The sequence below is a fragment of the Tyto alba genome, unplaced genomic scaffold (assembly GCF_018691265.1).
Source record: "Tyto alba isolate M040663 unplaced genomic scaffold, T.alba_DEE_v4.0 Super-Scaffold_13, whole genome shotgun sequence".
Taxonomy (NCBI): domain Eukaryota; kingdom Metazoa; phylum Chordata; class Aves; order Strigiformes; family Tytonidae; genus Tyto; species Tyto alba.
Window position 1 is genome coordinate 46,436,099 of NW_024881275.1, and position 20,624 is coordinate 46,456,722.

The window sequence follows — 20,624 nt, forward strand, 5'->3', positions numbered from 1 at the left end:
GGGGAAAAAGGGAGCTGCCACTCCTCATATGCTCTGCTGGAACTGGGTCTGAGGCTATTGGCGGTAACAGCCCTTACATTTGGGTTGTTCTGGGATTCTGTAGCAGGGAAAGTAGAGTTTGATGGCTGTTAGAATACCAGTGCTGTAGAAACTGATCAGCTTCTCCAGGTATGGTAGGAACATCTGAGAGCTTTCACACTAGTCTGAGGAAACCTATCTGTGACCAATTAAGCTAAGAAATATTCTGCCTTAAACACAGGATATTTTTGCTACTTTAGGCATTTGAGCAAAATTAAAGACTTGGGTATTTTCAGTGGAAAATACATCCTCCAATTTTATATTATCCCTTGTTACTTAGTGGTCTAAGTCACTGAAAAAGAAAACTAGGTAAAACATACAAGATTTCAATAGCTCTTGATACTTTAATTGCTGTATATTCCTTATGTTTTTCTAGCTTTTAAATGCCTTTTATTGATGATTCAGGCTATCTAGGCTGACTTTTGGCCTATTTCAATGCAATCTATGATGGTACAGAGACTTGGGAAGCAGAAACCTCTGAATTTGCCTGTGTCAGTCTGGTTACATGCAGCAATTTATGTCATGGGGCAGGCAGGTGAACAGTGTAGCATTGCGCTACAGCTCTGAATTAGAGCCCTGTTGTATCTATGGGCAAGAAATACTGATTTCCTGATGTAAGTTTAGGCAACAGGCCTAAAATCTTGGGTTTCAACCATGTGTGATGAAAGATGTGGGTTTTTTCATTACTGTGGCTGAAAACCGCAAGACTAGCTGCTTGCTTTAAACTTTTTTTTTTGGATGTAATTTATTGAACAACAGGCAAGTTAATTTGCAGGCAAAATAAGACAAGGAAAAGATTATGCTGTTTATGCCTTCATTAGTTTAAAAATCATAAATAGAAGCTCTTGTTTGGTAAGCTGCTTTATTGAAATTCCGACTTAAACAATATGGCTGTACAGTAAAGTGGCCTAAATATCACATCTTTGGCTTGTGCAATAATTATTCTAATGTATTCTAAGTGTTTCTTTGGACATATTTTAAATCTTTACTTTTCCATTCCTGTTTTCAGGGAAATTCAAATGGCATTGCTACTGTGGATGTTTCAGCAGGTTTTGTGGGACTAGAAAGCTATGTGGAGATACCAGCTATTTTCCTTACAGCATTTGCAACATATGCAGGACCTTTGCTTTGGGCCATACATCTGCTGTGCTACTTGAGTTCTGAAGTTAGCAGGTAATAATGTTTTGAACTAAAGCAATGCTCTTCTACATACTGCAAATATAAATACCTTCCATATATTATATACCTTTTCAAACAAACAGTTTTGTTCACATAATTTTTTTCCTTGGAAGTTAGTTTTCTATTAAGAAAATGCATGTTCTTTTTTTGGTATGAGTTTGTATTACCTCACTCTTGCATTTTTATTTTCTCTGCAGAAGTTTTACACTGGGAATATATGAGTATGTTTTACTAATTTTGTTTCTTGATGTGCACACAGTTTACTGTGCTAAATTATTTAAAATTTTATTATGTTTTGTTGTAACAGCATGTGCTGCCTAAAAATGCTCTTCTTGGAACCTATTAAGCAGGAGACCTGAGAAGGACTTTTTAAAGTAATAGAATAGAATTCAACTTAACTAATGTGCTGTTCTTTGAATGTTTGTCCTTGTTTGGCATAGTGACATAAAATGCTTTATAAATAAAACAGATTTATTTTATTGTATGTTACTGATTATTACAGTCATTTGTAGCTAAAATATTTGTACTTTTGGCTATCTTGTGTAGCAAATGTTTTAATGTAAAATTAATAAGTGCATTTGGAATTTTGAGATGACATAGTTGGAAAATGCTTATGTAATGTAAAGCATGCATGTAAAATCCAACCGGACTCTCAAATACTGCATGTAGCTCATCATCCAGGACATTCAAACTGAGAGATGCAGTATGTTAAAATAGAGGAGTTGTAAATTCCATATCATATAATATTAATGCACAAATGCAAAAATTTGCTAAATTTTCACAGAAATAACATTTGACAGTGACTAAATTCTTAACATCCCAGAATCTTTTCTCTGTTATCAGTGGAATTTAAATGTACTTTTTAAATTTTCTTTTTTAAATGGGGAACAAAACGTTTCAGTGAGCTTGGCAGGTGAGATTTTAGACAGTATTTAGTTTATCACAACTCTTTGCCTCATGCATTATCATCCACTGTAAACTTTTGCCTTCCCTTTATCTACAGACCTTTATCTAGTCTCATCCTGGCAGTGCTTTTTGTTTTCTGGCCTCTCTCTTCTCCTTTTGTTTGTTTGTTTTGGGCTGTAACTACATTGTGAATTTGTGTTGGCATGTGTTTGTTCATCAAAGGTGTAAGGAGATGGAATCCTTACAGCTGATGAAGCTGTCTAGACAAGTAGAGGTTTCTGAACCAGGAAGGACCTGTTCTAACAGGCAAAATTCCTGCACAGTCGTTGTGTCCATAGCTCCATATCAACAGGCACCTTTAACAGATGGAGTTATTATTCACCTTATTCACTGATTTGCCTGTCTGCCACATGGCTCTCTAAAGATGTCTAGCTCTCTCTATTGCAGTGGAATTATGCAGTGCAGTGCTGGGCCATTGTACTGCTCTAGTAATGCACTTCTTAGTGTGGACTGAGACTCACTGTAGAACTTTACCTCTTAGTTTGAGGCCAGCTACCTTCAAGTCATCTTTGACCTTATATAGATCAATACTGCCTAAGTACTGGTCTTTATGTATAACGCCTCTGAAAACCAGCCTTTTCTCTGTTCATTCTGATATTTTGTGCTTCAGGGGATATAGATACAGAATACACTAATTACTGATGTCTGGATTTGTATAACCACAGAAACCTCTTTCTTAAATTTTCCTTACTACCTGGTCTCTTGACACCAAACTCAGTTTTAACTCTGTTTCTAATGCTCTTTGGTTTACCTTTAGATACTATTTTCCTCTATCAATACACCTTCCCAGTATCTAAGCTCTTCAAGTTTTCTCCATTGTTTCAATTCTGTTTAAAGTTACCCTGTACTTATAAAAAGCCCCAGCTCTTGTCTTCTAGTAAATATGTGACCCATAACCCTGAGTATTACTTAGATTCTATTAATCTACTGGTTTTCCCAATTCCTTTATACCTCTTCCGTGCTTTCTTTAAAATAGTGCTAGGCAGTTTCACTGGCCACATCTATGTTCCTGTGCTGTTGGGTTTTTCTAGCAGTCCCACTTCCCGTTCTTCATTATAACACTGTAGGTGCTTTGGAAATGGAGCTTTTTGCTTGTGCTTGGAGGACGACAAGCGCAGTGGAGTAAATCACCTCAGTGCTATTGTCTGGGGTGGGAAAAGGAAAGAATAAGAGCTCCTGTAATGGTTTTAAAGAGCTGAAGTTTTGATGTTATTTAGACCATAAACTGCAGACTGTGATGAACACTAACATAGAATGAAGAGAAAATTATACCACAGAGCATGTTTTTTAACAGCTTTTCTAACAAAATAATAAAAAACTTTAGGTAACAAAATATTTGACAATAAGTACTTGTGCAGTATTGTTTCAGATACTGTACCTCAGTAGTAGTGTTGGTTGTTGTTTTGATCTTGGTTGAATTTTTGAAGATTAAAAGCTCAGCTAGTAGTGTTGCAAGGTACAGTGCTGGTTTAAACTGCTCTCAAGTGGGTAGCTGTGACCTGTAATACCCACATCAATTATGTAAGTAGATTCCATCAAGCAGTTGTGTCTATAGGTGTTTTAAGGTTCATTTGGGTCAACTGGTATGCTAGTTTCCTCTACAAAACAGCATATAACCCTGGACTGGAATTTCTGTAGCCCTTGATACTTGTTTAAATTGACATGTTATGGTGCTCGGAACTTGGTCTGTACACTTTTTATTTTACTCTTGTATATTGCTGTTGCTGGTCAAGTGGTTATTTCATTACTTTATTGTCATTCCTTGCAGCCAAAGCTGAAACTGCAGAAAGCAGGTGTTCAGTTGCTTCATGTGTTTTCGTAAATGTATGGCAGACTGAGCTTTTTAGAAAACTGCTGGGTGCTTTAGAATGTTCTTTATAAAAGCTTCTTATTAACTGTTTAATAAACAATATGTCTTGCTCAGTGCAGTTCAAATCCTTTCCATTTTCTGTGAGGTCCTGAGTGCAAGATGAAGATCCTTTCCCTTTTTCCTCCAGATAGGAAGTTGTAAAAGAACTCAACTGCTCTGTTTTTTTGGAGTATGCTGAGTAGGCCCTGTTAGATTGCCAAAGGTTGTCGTTAGGATTCCTGACCCATCCTGTTACAGTCTTAGCTGAATGGATATGCCCAGAACTGCTCAGCAGTGCTATTCTTAGTGAAGTCCCTAGCATCCTGCAGCCTGTTTTAGAGCTGTTGCATCTGAGGAAGTTGACCTGGACAGGGAAGCCTGACTTCAGTGCTATCTTTCTTTATTCCAGCCACTTAGCAGAGCCCTTGTAATTTGTAGCTGAATCAGTTGGGTTGACTTACCAGAGCTTCTTGCTGGAGTTCTTAGAAGCTGAACTCCACTGGGGCAGTACCTCCTAGGGGCAGGTACAAATGAATATCCTTCACTCTCTCTGCACTTTGCATTTACAAAATCACAGAATACTTGAGTCTGGTGTCCAACCCTCCAGTCCAAAGGAAGGCCAACCAGAGCAGGTGCCTCAGGGCCATGTCTGGTTCGTTTTTGAGTATCTCCAAGGATGGACATTGCAGGGTCTCCTTGGTCAACCTGTTCCAGTGTATGGCAATGCTTGCAGTAGAACAGTTGTTTTCTGGTGTTTAAGGGAAATTTGTTGTATTTCAATCTGTGCCCATTGCCTTTCATCCTTTTTCACTGGGCAACACTGAGAAGAGTCTGGGTACATCATCTTTACTTCTGCCCATCGGATATTTTTGAATACTGGTGAGATCCTCGCCGAGGCTCTACTCGAGGCTAAACAACCCCTGCTTTCTCAGCCTCTCATTTTATGCCAGATGTTCCAATTCCTTCATCATCTTTGTGACCTTTCAGTGGACTTGCTCCAATACACCAATGTCTGTCTTGTACTGGGGAGCCCAGAACTGGATCTAGAACCCTAGATGTGATCTCACCACTGCTCAGCATAGAGGAAAGATCACCTTCTTCAACATGCTGGCTCTACTTTTCCCACTACAGTCCTGGGTTGACTCAGGGTAACACTGCTTGCTCAAGTTGTTGTCCACCAGGAACAACCTATGTCGAGGCGCAGCAGACCCATCTATTCTATCAGCCACTCCTTCCAGTTCTGTATTATGTGCAGACCTGTTGAGTGGCACTCTGTCCATCATTCAGGCCATTAATGAAGATGTTAAACAGTACTGGTCCCAGTGTCAAGCCCTGGGGTTGATCGCTAGTTACTGGCCTCCAGGTGTACTTTGTACTGCTGATCACAACCCTGTGAGCCCAGCATTTGAGCATCTTTTAGTCCACCTCACTGTCCACTTTCCTAGCCTGGACTGTATCAGTTTGCCTAGGACGATGTTAATAGGAGACAGTGTTAAAAGCCTCCTTGTGACGTGGAAGTGCATTAGATACGCGTACCCCATGTATCTTTGGCCAATATGGTAAAATTGAATAGAAGATAAGGAGGTTTTGAAATAATATAATTTCTCTGGAAAAGTAGTTAGAACTCCTTAAGCAGTTTGCTTCCATCTGATCAAACACGTGGAACTATGAAATATTCTCATATGGGAAGGTGAACATTTCTAAAATAATTAAGTGGCATGTGATAGACAGTAACATGGATATTACTGCCACTTTCAGTCCTTCAGGCTTTCCTAAGAAACTTGGCAGCTTAAATTTGATGGGATTTTCACAGACAGAAATAGTAAGAACTACTCTTTGGCTTCAGTCTCCATGGAAACTGTGCAGTAACTCTTGAAACTATTTTTGATACAGGGAGTATGGATTAAACTGATGACTGAACTTAAAAAAATATTCTCTGTGTGACTTGCATAAATTCTAGAGCACACCTGATTCACGTAAAGGGTAGTTTTTACAGTGACTGTTGTATTGCTCTGATCTGAAGTGGAACTTCCGATTTTGGGATCCTTGTGATAGGGGAAAGGGTCATGTTGGATAATCTGATTTATATTATATGACCTCACTGTGCAGTACACTCCAGATGGATTCAGTGTTCAAGCTCATACCCGAATGAAATTGTCATGTGGATAACGTTCACAGTATTGTGTAATTATCACTCTTTAGCTAGCCATTGTGATAGTTTTCAGATTACTTGCACATTGGAATCTGTATTTTAATTTGTTTAACAAGTCAGGTATCAGAGTGAATTGGTGGACATTTCCTAGCATTAGCAGGCTACATCCTTGTTGGCTTTTCTTCCTTAGTGATCAAAACTTAAAACAGTGCTTTCATGTTAGCACAGGACTTTCAGGTATTAAAAATGGAAGTTGTGCCAAACAGAAGGATGTTAATAGTTGCAAAACTTTTAACGTTATGTCATGACCTTGTTCATGTAGAATGCCAGCACAGCAAACTTAAGTTTTGCTGTGAATTCTTATATAATGCTGGTCTAAACAGAATTAGGACAGCATGCTAGCTAAAGGAATTTTAGCAGTTAACATCAGCTTTTGCCATCTTCAACCTAATGTGTTTGATTCATTGAGTCCCCCATTCACAATGTATGTTAATACATTAATCCTTTTTCTTTCTGATTTAAGCTGGACATGCAGTGACTGTTTCAATAGACTTTTTTTTTTTTTTTCCCCAAGTCCCAGGTAGAAAGTACAGCCCTCCTTAAATACAATGGAACAGTACAAACATTTTTCTCTGAACTCCTCAGTATTTTACATAAGTAGTTTTTAATTCTGGTTTCACTCCATTCTCTCTTCCTTAGGTTAATTAAAGTTGAAAAAATGTTTGCAACTCAGAATATACTGCTGCTACATTCTCTAGAATGGTAGTACCTGTTGTCTGTTGTGTTTGCCAGCGGTCCTATTCTCTAAATAAAAAAATAAATAAAATGTATAGAAGAAGGTATATACTTGCTTGTTAATGTGCATGGAAATCTGGAAGTGATTTGATAAGATTGGAATGGGGTTTTATTGCCACAAGCCAGACTATTTTACTCTTAGGTATCTCCTGACATGCTGTCATTGCAGTGATGGCTGGAGATTTCCTTTAGACATCATTAGTACTCTGTGATGGATACCTCTTCATTCATTCCTTTGTCATGCTGGTAAGACACTGCCTTTTCCTATGAGGTTTCCTACAGGCAGATATGGCTCTTAGTATTTAGAAGTATTTTCTTAGTAGTGAAAAGTGATCCAGCAAAGTAGGGTTGCCTGCAGTTACCTCTGTTATAAACAAAGGACATGTCACTTCAAAGCTATTTGCAAAATAAACATCATCCTCTTGCTCCATGTTGTCTTTTAGGAGCTGAAGCACTTTCCATGTAAATGTTAAGGAAAGCTGTGTGCACAGGACTTTTAAATACACAGATTTGGTGTGGGTTGGGTTATTTTTGTTTTGTGTAGACAGGAGTAAGCATATGAACAGATTTGGAACTTAAAAAACTGTCATCTAATTTTTTTGGTAGAGTCGGTATATGTAACATGAGGTTTGTTTCCTAGTAATGACTGATGATCCTAATTAAGAACTTGTTCTCCAGTGTGCTAGGTACTGCCCAAATGCATTGCAGAGTTGGCTACACAGCTTTGAAAAGGTCTTATTGATGCTGTGTACTGCCACTGATAGGAGATTGTTCTCATGAACTGAACTGCTGGCCTTTTTAGAGGTCACTTAAGCTAAGTGTGTCACACATGCTTTTTCATTTTTAAGTGGTCTATCACTTTGTGAGTAATCTTGAATTGAAATGAAAGGGTTCTGAAATTGTTTTTTATTTCTGCCCAAGTGCTAATTTGAGGTTTTTATGGCTACATTGTCTTCCTCCTCATGCTCTTATGGTGTTCATCTGACTTACAGAAATATGCTCAAAAGCACGTAGCTGAGTTGACTGTACAGCCTTCCAGTTCTCAGTGTATCTGTAGAGCTACAAGCTGCTTCTTACTCTACCTAGAGTGCAGGTAGGCAGTATCATCTTGCTGTACGAAAGGGTATAGTATTTCACCTTCACTTTTGTTTGGAACATCTGCATTGTGAAACAATGTTTTTCTGCAGTCCTATACAACTAAATTACAAATGATGCTTACACAAAAAGAGTTCATTAATTATAATACACATGTAAGCTTACTGAATGTATTAGGAGAATCAGCATTAACGACATTGGGCATGAGTAGCCTAGAGGATGCCAATTTCAGGCAGAAATTTTGGGATCCAGTGATAAGCAACCAGTTTCTTCAAAGCATGACGACAATCTAGACAGGTTGTGTTAGCAGGAATCAAGAAAGACTTGAAAAGCCTCTGGAAATATGAAAAAAATAATGAAAGGAAGGTTGGTTAAGTTTTGTTTCTGTAAATAAACTTCTGGCAGTCCTTCATATTATTGGTGAACTGTGGCTTTTGGAACTTCACAGAGGAAAGCTAACTTGCATCAGAGTTGCAGGATACCAAGTGGTCATGTGGCATGTTACTTTTAAAAATCGTAGGTACTGGGATGCAATAAAAGGAATTTTAGTAAATTCTGATGAAAGGTTTGTCTGTATTGACATCTAAGAAAATTCTTTGATTAGTCCATAGAGCTGTTAGTAGAGGAAGGACCCTGAAGCTTAGTGCTGCTATAAAATTAAGTTACGCTTTCCTGTGTGCGTCCCCTCTGACTCACTGTTGCTCATTCTCTCTTGCTTGCTATCCCTCTCTCTCACTTGCTTGGTATTCCTCTCTCTACTTTGCTTTGTATCCTCCCCATCCCTCTCTTTTGCTATCTCCTTACCACTCCCCAAAACTCTGCAAGCTTTCCTTCTCTCTTGGACACAATTAATATCTCTTTCACATGCTTTGCTTCTCACTTGCATGTGCTTTGCCTCTCTCCCTCTCACACTTGCCTTCTCTCTTGTGCATTCTCTGTCTTGTCACAAAAATTTGCAGCTGGCCCATGCCAATTGAGGAAAGAGGCAAGGACACAAAGTATAGCATTACAAGAATAAATATTTATTCTTGGGGGGTGTCAGACAAACTGGGGCACCCTGAATGTGGTTTTACACAGTGTTCTTATGCCTTTGATTATGCCTCTCTCTTGCTATCCCAGTCGTTCTCTCTGTCTCCTGTCTTGCTATGCACCTGTCTTCCCTGCATGCTCCCCTCTTGTTTTCTCACCCTTTCACAGGTGCTTCCCCTCCTCGTGCACTTTTATTGTCTCTCACGGCTGGGCTTACATCATATCTCACGCATGGATGTTCCCCATCTCATGTGCAGGCTTTTCCCACATCTTGCATGTGTGCTTCCCACCTCTTGTGCATGTGCTTCCCCTCCCTGCATGTGCTTACCTGTTTCTCATGAGCTTCCCCACTCTTGCGCTCTCCTCCCCCATGTGCTTCTGTCCCTCTCATGCTTCTGCCCCTTGCAAGCATGCTTTCCCCATCTCATACTTCCTCATGTGTTTTCCCCTCACATGCTTCCTCCCTTACACTTGCACCCTCACAATCTCCATGATGCTTTCTGCCCCTCTCATGACCACTTTCTCCCTCTCCCTGTTGTGCTTTTTCCCTCTCATGCACAAATTTCCCTGCCTTGTGTGCACTTTCTCCCCACCTCGCATGAACTTCCATGTTCTCTTGCATGCTTCTCACTCTCTCATACACACCTACACCTGTCATGCACTTCTTCCCTTCTTGCATGTGCTCTAGCTTCTCTCACATGCTTCTCTTCCTCTTTTTTGCCTGCTTCCTTCTCCTTTGTGCTCCTCGCCTGGCTGGCATGCTTCCATCTCTTCTGTGTGCTTGTTTGTGTGTTCCCCTCTTGAATGCTTCTCCCTTGCTCTTTCACGCCCCTGTCACACATGCAGTCTCCTACTTGGGCTTGCACTTTCTCCCTCTCACCTGCATGCTTTCCCTTCTCATGCATGCTCTCTATCTCTCATTTGAATGTGTTTTGTCTCTCCCTTGCTTGCTTTCTCTCTTGTGCACTTTCGCTCTCTTGTGTGTCTTTATCTTCTGCATCCTTCTGTCTCTTGCTTTTCCTTTTTCCGTTTTCCTTTCTCTCCTGTAGATTTGCTCCTTTCGTGCATGCTCTCCCATGTCTCACACTTTTTCAGTCTCTCACACACTCAAATTACTACAAATTCAAATTGCTTGCACCTGCCATCTCTGTCGCAAATTAAATCTCTTACCTGGGTCCTCCTTCTCTCTGCCACCTTCCCTCTCTCACATGCCTTGTCTTTCCCTGGCACTTCCCTCCCTCATTCTCTCTTTGCTTCTTTGTCTCTTACTTTCTCTGTTTTGTATGCTTTCCTGTCTCTGACAGGCTTTTCCTTTCTTGCATACACTTTCCCTCTCTTAAGCTTACAAGTGTCTCACCTGTGCTTTCTCCATCACACTCACACTCTGTCCCTTCTATCTGTATATTTTTTTACTCTTTCCCCACTTCTCCTCCCCCCATCCTCTTATTGGTTTCTCACTCTCTTGCTCTCACTTCCCCTATATATTTCTCTCTCTCCCGCCCTCTCCAAATTTTCCATCTTACTCAGATGTGCTTTCCTCCTCTAACATTTTCCTGCTTTTGCAGTTTTCCTCTTTTGCTTGCACTTTCCCACTTGCACTATTTTGTGCTTTTCTTCCCTCTCTTGTGCTGTTCCTTGCTATCTGTTGCTGTCCCTCTCTCATGTTTCCCTTTTCTCTTGCTTTCCCTTTCCCTCGTTTTTTTTCATTCCCTTCTTCCCTTCCCCTCCCTCTCCCCTGTGCCCTTCCCACCCACCTTGTTTAGCCTGTTTTTCTGTCTTCCCCTGCCTTCCCCCCTCCCCCTTTGCTCTCTCTCTTGGACTGTGCCTGTGTCTCTCATGCTATTCCATCTCTAACAGATTCTTGCTTGTGCACTCACTCTTGTTCATTATTTCACTCTTGCTTGTTCACTTCCTCCTCTTGCTTTCCCTTTCCTTAGCTTTCCATTTGTCTCAGACATGTTTTCCCTCTCTTTTGGATGTGCTTTGCTGTTCTCTTGGATGTGCCTTCCCACTCTCAGGTAAGCTTTCCCTGTTGCATGTGCTTCTTTTCTCCTTCTTGCTTTCCTTGTGTCCCTTGTGTGCTCACACTAGCACACCCTCTAGCATGTTTCTTAACATCTCTCACATTCTCCCTGTCTTTCATGCTTCCACTTCTTTCTTCCATGCACACTTTCCAGCTTGCTCACTTTTCCTTGTGCTTTTCCCCCCTCTTTCTTGTGCTGTCCCTCTCTATCTTGTGCTGTATTACCTTGTGTGTCTCTCTGACATGCTTGTTGTTTGTTTGGCTTCACACATGGCTTTCTTCTCTCTCATGTGATTTGCCCGTCCAAGAGTGGTTTTCCCCTCTCTCTCCAATGCACTTTCCCTCTCTCACACCCCTGCCCTTGCTTGTCCTTTGTCTAGGACACACTCTCCCCTGCCTCATTTTTGTTGTATTTTGCACTTCCTTCTCTTGTTCTGCCTCACTTTCCCTTTCCGTTCACTTTGCCACTCTGCATTTTGTTTTTCCCATCCCTTGCATACTTTTCCATCTCTGAAACATTTCCTTTATTGCATGCACTTTCCCTCATTTATGCTTTCAGTGTATCTCATGTGCCTTCTACTCTCTGTGGTTCATTTTCTCTCCCTCTATCACACAGCATGCTCCCCACTATTCCTGTCCCCCGCTGATGCATTTTCATGCTCTCACACACACTTTGACTGCCTGTCATGCTTTCATTTTGTCTTCTGTGTGCTTTGACTCTGTTGTGTTTCCTTTTTTCTCCCGTTTCCCTCTCTTTTGCTTTCCACTCTGTCTTTCTTTCCGATTCTCCTCATCTTGCATGCTTTCTCCCTGTTGCACAATTTAATTTCTCCTGCTTGCAGTTTTCCTTTTGTTTACACTCCTGGATCTTGTGATTTTCCTTTCTTGTGCTAGCACTGGCTAATCCTTGCTATGCGTCTCTCTCTTGCTTCCCCCACTTCACTGTCTTATTCTCCCTTCTGATTTCTTCTATTTTCCCTCTCTATCCCTTTAGTTTTCCCCGCTCCTTCTCACTACTACCCTTATTTGCTCCCTCTCTCTGCCACAGTTTCCCTCTGTATCTTTTCTCTCTCTTGCATACTTTCTCTGTCACCTGCTTTCTTCTCTCTTCACCTTTCTTCTCTCTTGGGTGCCCTTTCCATGTCACATGCACGTGCATCTTTCTGTAGTTTCAGAGTTTTGCAAGTTTCTCTTGCACTTGCTTCTCCTTCTCTTCCCCTCTCTGTAACATGACTTCTCGCTGTAGCACAATCACTTCCTCTCCTGCTTGTACTTTCCTTCCTCATGTTTTGTCTCTTATGCTTTTCCTCCTCCTTTTGTGCTATCTATATCTCTCACTATCCTTCCTTCTCAATTCCCTTATTTATCTCACTTTCGCTCTCAATTTCTTGTTCCTTTTTTCTTCCCTTCCCCCTCACTCTGACTCTCCTTTCACCCTCCCATCTCCCCTTCCTTTGTGTCTCTCTTTACCCTCACTTTTGCTGTTTCTCAAGCACTTTACTCTTTTGATTTCCCTTTTGTCTTACGTTTTGTGCCTCTCTCACACTGTTTCTTTCATGTCTTTTGTCCCTCTCTCACGTTTTGCATTTCTTGTGTGCTTTTACTTTCTCTTGCACTTCCCTCACTTTCTAGCTCTTTCTCATGCTTTCCCCTCCCTTGTGTGCTTTGCCATCTCTGACACAGTTCTCTACTTTCATGCATGCACTTTCCCACTTGCTCATGCTTGCAATCTCTTGCTTAATCTTTCCCTACTTCTGTTGCTTGCTGTCTTTCTTTCTATTGATTGCTGCCCCTACTTCTCTCTCAGTATCCCTCTCTCTCCCCCTTGATAACCCTCCCTCTTTGTCTTTCTTACTTTCCCATTGCCTCAGGCGTGTCTTCCCCCTCTCTCTCTGATTTGCTTGTTCTCCCCCCTTCCCACAGATTTCTCTCTTAAACTTCCTGCCATCTTGGTCACCCTGTCTGACATGCTTCATCTCCTGCATGCGCTTTGCCTCTCTTGTGAACATGCTTTGCCTTTCTTGTGAACATGCTTTGCCTTTTTCAGATGCTTACCTGCTCTTGTGATTAGCTTTGCCTCTCTGACATGCTGTTGCACTCTGGTGTACTTCTGCTTTCTCTGGTGTGATTTCCCTCTTGCTCATGCTTTCAGTCTCTTAGTTGTGCTTCTCTCTCTTATGCTACCTGTCTGTGTCTCTTGCCACTCTCTCTGTCTTCCTCTCTTTCAATCTCTCCCTTTACCTCTCACCTTGTCCTTCACGAGCCTGAAAATGATTGTTCCATCACCTTCCCAGGGATCGAGGTGAGGCTGACTGGCCTGTTGTTCCCTGAGTCTTCCTTTTGGAAGACAGGAATAACAGTTGCTTTCCTTCAGTCCTCAGGCACCTGTCTCAATTCCCATAATCATTCAGAGATTGAGTGTGCCCTTGCAATGACATCAGGCAGCTCCTTCAGTATTCATGAGTACATCCCATCAGGTCCCATGAACTTATCTGTGTTCAGTTTGCTAAAGTGTTCTCTAATGTGATCCTCTCCCACCAGGGGTTGAGCCTTCCTTGCTGTCTACTTTCTTTGTGTCTGTGCTTAGATTTCTGAAGAATGGTCTTACTAGCAAAGACTGAGGTGAAGAAGGCATTCAGTACCTCAGCATTTTCCATGTTTTGTGTCACCAGGTCCCCTGCTGCCTTTAGCAGCAGGAACATATTTTCCCCAGTCATTCTTTTCCCATTCATGTACTTGTGTAGAAGCCCTTCGTGTTGCATTTGACAGCCCTGGTCAGATTCAATTCCAAGTGAGCTTTGGCTTTTCTAACTACATCTCTGTAGGCTCAGACAGTGTCTCTGTGTTCCTTCCAGGTTACCTGTCCCTGCTTCCACCTTCTGTATGGTTTCTTTTTATGTTTGACTTTTGCCAGGAGCTCCTTCTTTATCCATGCAGGTCTCCTGGCATTTGTGCCTGAATTTCTGCTCACGGGGATGAACTGCTCTTGAGTTTGGAGGAGGTCATCCTCAAATATCAGGCAGTTTTCCTGGACCCCTCTTCCCTCTAGGGTCTTTTCCCATAGGATTTTCAAGTAGATCTTTGGAGAGGCCAAAATCTGTTTTCCTGGAGTCAAGGGTTGGGATCTTGCCTTTTGCCCTCTTCCCTCCTCTCAGGAGTCCCTGTCTCATGGTCACTGCAGGCAAGGTTGCCTTTGAATTTCAAAAAATTCTTCCCTGTTTGTGAATATAAGGTCTAGCAGAGCACCTCTTCTCATAGGCTTCTCTATCAGTTGGGTCAGGGAGTTGTCATTGATGCTCTCCAGGAACCTTCTGGATTCTTATACCTTGCTGTGTTATCCCTCCAACAGATGTTGAGGTGGTTGAAATACGTCATGAGGACCACAGCCTGCAAACATGAGGCTCCTTATAGCTGTCTGTAGAAGGTCTCATCTACTTGTTTTTCCTGGTCAGGCAGCCTATAGCAGACACCCATTACAATGTCACCTGTGCTGGTCTGCTTTAAAGGCTACATATAAGCTCTCTCAAAAGTACACCCAGTTCATCCTCAGCTTTGAAGGCTGTGAACCCATACCATAGTTGAAAGCCTTCAGGTGGAGCAGGAGCCTTCCTCTTGATGCCAGAAGTCACTGTCTTCCAGCTTTGGCCTTCCGCAGAGTTTTCACTTACCATTCTGCGAGGAACAGACTTTTCCTGTGTCTGCACTGCAGTTGGGGTCCAGGGCCCTTGAAGCTACAGAGTCTCTGAGAAGATCATGGCTCTCTTTCATCCTCTCTGATGCCACAATGCCTGCTCATTTCCTCCCGTAACTCCTCCACTTGCTGACACAGCTCTTCAACAACAGCATATCCACTGCAGGAAGGAAGACCATCTCTGCAAGCCTTAGGGAGAGGTCTGTGCAGTCACTGCAGCTGGGGACTTGCAGTCCTGCATCTGCTATCCAAAATTCAGTTTGGGACAGCTGGTCCAAGAGCTACTGGAGAATGTGCTCTGGTGCATCACTACCATGCCTGAGAATGTTTAGGCTAGTCTGAATTAAGATGAGGATCCATTCACCCTTCTGCACAAACTGCTGGGTCTCTTAGCTATATTCTAGGCTTACCAGCTATGTAGAGGCTTGATCCTTTCTTCCCACTTATCTGTGACAAAGACTTCAGGCATCCTGGGTCAAGGGCAGATGACTGAACCCATTAGAAACTGCCGGAGCTTCCTCAGGTCCACAGACCTGTGACTCCCCTTACCTTGTCCTTACCTTGCAGGAGCATGTACCCTCAAATTTTTCAGAGGGTTCCCAGTGTTCCTGGGTCTTGTTACCAGAAGCTCCCAAAGGAGAACCCAAAAACTGTTGTGGAAGCTTTCTTGATCCTTCTCTTCTGCTACTTGTCTTTCCCTCTCCTCTCTCTGTTGCAATTTGTTCCTCTTTCCTCACACTTGTTCCCTCTGCCACTCTATCCTGCTCACTTGTGCTCTTTCCCTCTCATTTGCTCTTTCCTATCCATGTTTTCCTCTCTCTCCTTTTTTCCTCTGCCTCTCTTTTCCTGTTGCTGTCTTTCCCTCTCCATTATTTCTTAGCCTTTCTCTCTTATTCAGTCCTTCCAAGTCACACTTTCCCTTTGTCTTCTCTCCTGCTCTCTTCCCCGCTACTGTTTTCCCCTCTCCCTTGCTGTTCTTACCTCTGTCTTTTGCCTCCTTGCTCACTCTCTACATAACCTGCTCCCTCCTCTCATACACACACTATCCCTGTTGCTGTCCCTCTCTTCCCTTGTCACTCTGAATCTGTCCCACTGTATGTCTTTCTCTTTTGATCTCATTATCTCATGCTCACTGTCTTTCCCTCTGCCTCGTTGCTTCTGCATCCTTCTCTCATGTTTACTCCCTGTCAGTCTTTGCCTGTGCTTGCTCTTTCTTCTCCCTCTCCTTTCCTTCTTACTTACTGTCTTTCCTTGGCTTTTCCTTCCCTCTGCCTGACTCACTTTATTTCCCTCTCACTCTTTTCTATCTGCTCTTTTTTCTCGCTCAATCACACTCTGGCTTTCTTTGCCCCTGCTTCTATTTCTGTCTCTCACTCAGTCTGTCTACCCCCGCATGCTCCTTTCCAAGTCTCTCTCCCTCTCACTTGTTCTCTCTCCCTTTGACTATCTTTTCATCTTGCTTGCTCTTTCTTTCTGCCTTTCTTGTTTCACTCCACCTTTGTCCCTTCCTCTGTATTTCCCCCTCTCTCAATCCTGTTTTCTCTCCTCTTTCCCACTCACTCCCCTCCTCTCTCTCACCCTACCTCTGATCACTCCTTGTCTCTCCAGATGTCCCTATGCCAATTGTGCTATTTTTTGTTATTTTCCCTTTCTTTCTCTGCTTTCTTCTCTCTTTCCCTCTCTCCCCTTACTCTGCACTCCTTTCTTTCTTGGTCTCTGACTCCACCTCATATCTCTCTCACAACAACGTGTGCTCTTTCAGTGTCTTGGTGTCTTTCTCTCTCCAACCCTTCCCCTGCTCCTGCTCTCACTTGCCTATCTTCTCCCCTTTCATTCTCTTTTATTTCCCCTGCACATGCAGTCTCTTCCATGCACATTCTCTTTCCACCTTAATCTTTTCCTCTTTTCCCACTCTTTTTCCCATTCTGTTTTTTCTCTTGTCCCCTTGTCTCTTTTTCTTTCTTACTCCCCTTGTCTCTCTCACCCTGTCCCCATTCCCTGTTTCCATTTCTCTTTCCCTATTACTAGCCCTCTTTCTGTCTCCTTCCATCTCTCATTCTCTCATCCTCTTGCTTTCCCTCTCTCCCTCTCCCTCACTTTTCCCCTCTCTTTAGCCTTTCTCTGTCAATTTTCTCTTCCCCATTCCCCCCCCATCTCTGTCACTCATTCTCTGTCCTCTTTGTCTCTTTCTCTACTGCACCCCACTTTCTTCATCTCTTTCCCTATATCATGCTCCCTGCATACCACTGTTTTTTTTGTCTTCCTGTTCTGTCTTCCCCCTTTCTCTCTCCTCCTTTCTCCTTTTCAGTCTTTCTCATCCTTCTCTTTCTACTTTTCCCTTTTCCTCACCTCTTTTGTCAGTCTTTCTTTACCTTTCAATTTCTTAGTCTCTTTGAGTTTCAATGTTGCACTCTCTCCCTGCCTCCCCTTCTATCTCTTCCCTTCCCTGTTGCTCTCTTGCCCCTTATAACTGTTTTTCACTCCACACCCTTATCTCTCTTCCACTTTTCTCTCCATTGCTTTCATACTCTCTTTCTCCATAAAGTCCCCAACCTTTTGTCTCTTTCCCATTCTCTTCCCTGCCCCTGCTCCCTTTTCCTCCCTATGTGTGTGTGTGTCTTCCTCCATGCTGTGTCTGTATCTCTCTTTAGGCTTCCTTTCTGTCTCTCCATGTCTCTCCCTTTTTTGATCTTACCCTCCTCCCCTTCCTCTCTTGCTCTCTGTTTCTCTCCTTTTGCCTCTCCTTTTCTTGCTCTCCTTTTCTCTTTTCCTCTCTATGTGCTCTTTTTCCCTTTCATTCTCTCTGTCTCCATCTTGTTCCATCTCTCCCTCTTGCCCGTGTTCCCTCTCTTTTTGTCTCTGCCCTTCTCTCTCCCTCTCTTTCATCCTGCTTGTTCCCTATAGATCACACCCTGTCTCCTCACTCACATTCTGTTTCTCATACTTTTGCTTATTTTCTCCCTCCTACTTCTTCTTCCTCTCTCTCCCTTGCTCCCCTCATCACTACCTTCACTCTCAGCTGCCTCTGCTCTTCTCTCTCTCCCCTTTTTGCTCTCCCTCTCTTTCCTTGCTATTGCCCTTATACTTTCTGTCTCCTTTTCTCTCTATCCCCCTCTCTGTCCAACAGGTGATGTTCACATTTTCCTCTGAGCTGCCCTTTAGGTTCCTTGGCCAATGAACATACTCAAAATGTGAAGTAACATCTACAGTCTTCTGAAAGATGTGTCCTGTCAGTGTACTTTACACTTTCTGTGTCAGAGCCAAATTAAGCGTTACAGCATCACCAAAGCTATGGCATGAAAAATCCTGTACTGATTTTTCTGCATTCTCCTCAGCTAGAGTCCAGTGAGGATCTTCAGCTAGTATACCAAGATATCTTCCTCAAAAGTCAAATTAGGCTTGTACTTGATTTCTCACAAAGGTGAAGCCATTCTTGTTTACTGTTCCTTCTGTGTTTCATGGTACTGGCATAGTCTCATCCTTTGCAGAGATCCTAGGGAATGGGTTTACAGGTCCTGCTGTAATCCATTTTGCTTGCAAGAGAGAGTGTGGGGTTCTATAGTCTTCATGCTAATATTGAGTATTTTTGTTTTAATTACTCAGCTTCTTGCAAATTATTTTTAAATTCAACATACCTATAAACTTGCCGAAATAAAAAGTATGTGTGATAGTTGTGCTCAGTAAGAATATCTTTGCATAATCCCAGAAGCCACCTCATTGCACCACAAGGGAAGATGGGTCTGTGAAGGTGAATCTGCTGCACATGGCACCAGAAAAATCTCTGAAGAAAGTTGGGGACAATATTCTGATACATTGCATAAAGTATACACAGTACACTGAAAGAATTGTCTCCTGTTTCTCTTCAGTACTTTGGATATTCCTTCCTCTTAATTCTGAAACAGAAACATTCAGACTGAAGCATAAATCTTCAGATTGAATTATAGTACTTTATTTCTTCTCTACAATTAGTAAGGGTTTCGTGATGATGCTGGGTTCTCAGTGGTTCACATTACTGCTCAAGCAGGAGCAGAACCACTCAGAGGGGCACTTCTGGAAAGAGAGGACCATGTTTGTAGATTTTTGCTTACATACTTCTTTACTGTAGAAATGTTTCTAGATGTAACGTGTATTTATTGCTGTTAATGGCCTTACCTTACTGTTCTTAGTTGCAGGGTTTTTTTCTTTTTCACTATTTGTTTCCTGTCCTCCTCTGTTCTGTGGTCAACATGACTGACTGCTTGGTTCTGGTTGCAGTGGATAGGAGGATGCTGTCCTTCTGTGTTATCCAGGATTCTTCTGTCTTCTCATACCTTTTCTTGTAGTGAACAAGTTCTTCTCAAGTGTGTATGTTATTGGGGTGATGGGAGTAATTTGAGGAGAGAGCTGTTATTTTAGGTACGTTACAAGTTTTAAAATAGTTACTGTAATGGAAAAATATAAGAATGAACTGACTCTGCCCTCAGTGCAGAAGAGCAAGTATTGCTTCACAGAACCATAGAACAACCCAAGTTGGAAGGGACCTCAAAAGATCGTCTGGTCCAACGTTTGATTGAAAAGGGAGCCTTCATGAGATCACCTAGCACCCTGTCCAGTTGCATCTTGAAAACCTCCAGTGACTGGGACTCTACCACATCACTAGGGAGATTGTTTCAGTGATTGATTGTTCTCACTATAAACACTGTCTTTCTTATACTGAGATGAAACATATCCTGATGCAACTTATACCGATTGCCTCTTGTCTTCTCCATGTGGTACCTAGTGAAGAAAGCACCTCTATCCTCTTTGTAGCCACCCTTTAAGTACTAGGATACTATGATGAGGTCTCCCTGAGACTTCACCAGGGAGCAGAGACCTAACTCCTACAGTCTCACCTTGTAAGGCAGGCTCTCCAGCCCTTTGATCATCTCTGGTCCTCCTTTGGACCCTCTCCAACCTGTCCATGTCTTTTTTTGAACTGTGGGGACCAGAACTGAACACAATACTCCAGGTTTGGCCTGACAAGCACTAAGTAGAGCGGGATGATCACATCTCTATCTCTGCTAGTAATGCCCCTGAAGATGCAGCCCAGGACCTGATTTATCTTTGTTGCCACAGCAGCACTCTGCTGACTTACGTTCAGCTTGTTGTCCCCCAGTACCTGCAGATCCCTTTCAACAAGGCTGTTCCCCAGCCACACAGATCCTGGCTCGTACTGAGCACTGTGGTTATTCTGTCCCAGTTGCAGGACTTTGCACTTGTCTGTGTTAAACATCCTACTGTTCTTGCTAGCCCACTCTGCCAGCATGTCCAGGTCTCTCTGTAAGATGGCTTTCCCTTCTGACATGTCCACCTTACCACACAGTTTAGTGTCATCAGCAAACTTGATGAGGGTGCTTTCAATCCTATCATCCAGATCATTTATGAAGATGTTGAACAGCTTGAGGCCCAGTATCAATTCCTAGGGGATCCTACTTGTGACAGGCTGCCAGCCTGAGTAAAAACCATTGATCACCACCCTGAGTGTGGCCTTGTTGGTCAGCTTCCTACCCCATACTTACTTAAATAATTTGTGCCTCGCCCCTCTAGAAATGCCTTGTGACACTCTTCATGTGTCCTGTTAGACTCGTATATTCTAAACTAGTAAGTTTGATTTTAATTAAATAACACAGTAAGAGTCTATTTTAAGTCTCTTCAGAACCCGCCTGTCCAGAACAATTGTTGGATGCAATTTTTCTTTACACCTTTAGCTAAGATGATAAAAAAGAGATGTTTGTTTACAAAGGTGGGC

At 42.4% G+C, this 20,624-nt stretch overlaps 1 protein-coding gene across 2 annotated transcripts in view; it reads left to right on the plus strand.

Moving 5' to 3' along the window:
• Positions 1-20,624, plus strand: part of PIGG (phosphatidylinositol glycan anchor biosynthesis class G) — an 81,341-nt gene that overhangs the window by 53,607 nt on the left and 7,110 nt on the right. For both annotated transcript variants that reach the window (XM_042787692.1, XM_032981734.2), the window contains exon 12: positions 1,088-1,251. In XM_042787692.1, the coding sequence (XP_042643626.1) occupies positions 1,088-1,251 (164 nt within the window). The remainder of the gene's footprint in view (positions 1-1,087; positions 1,252-20,624) is intronic.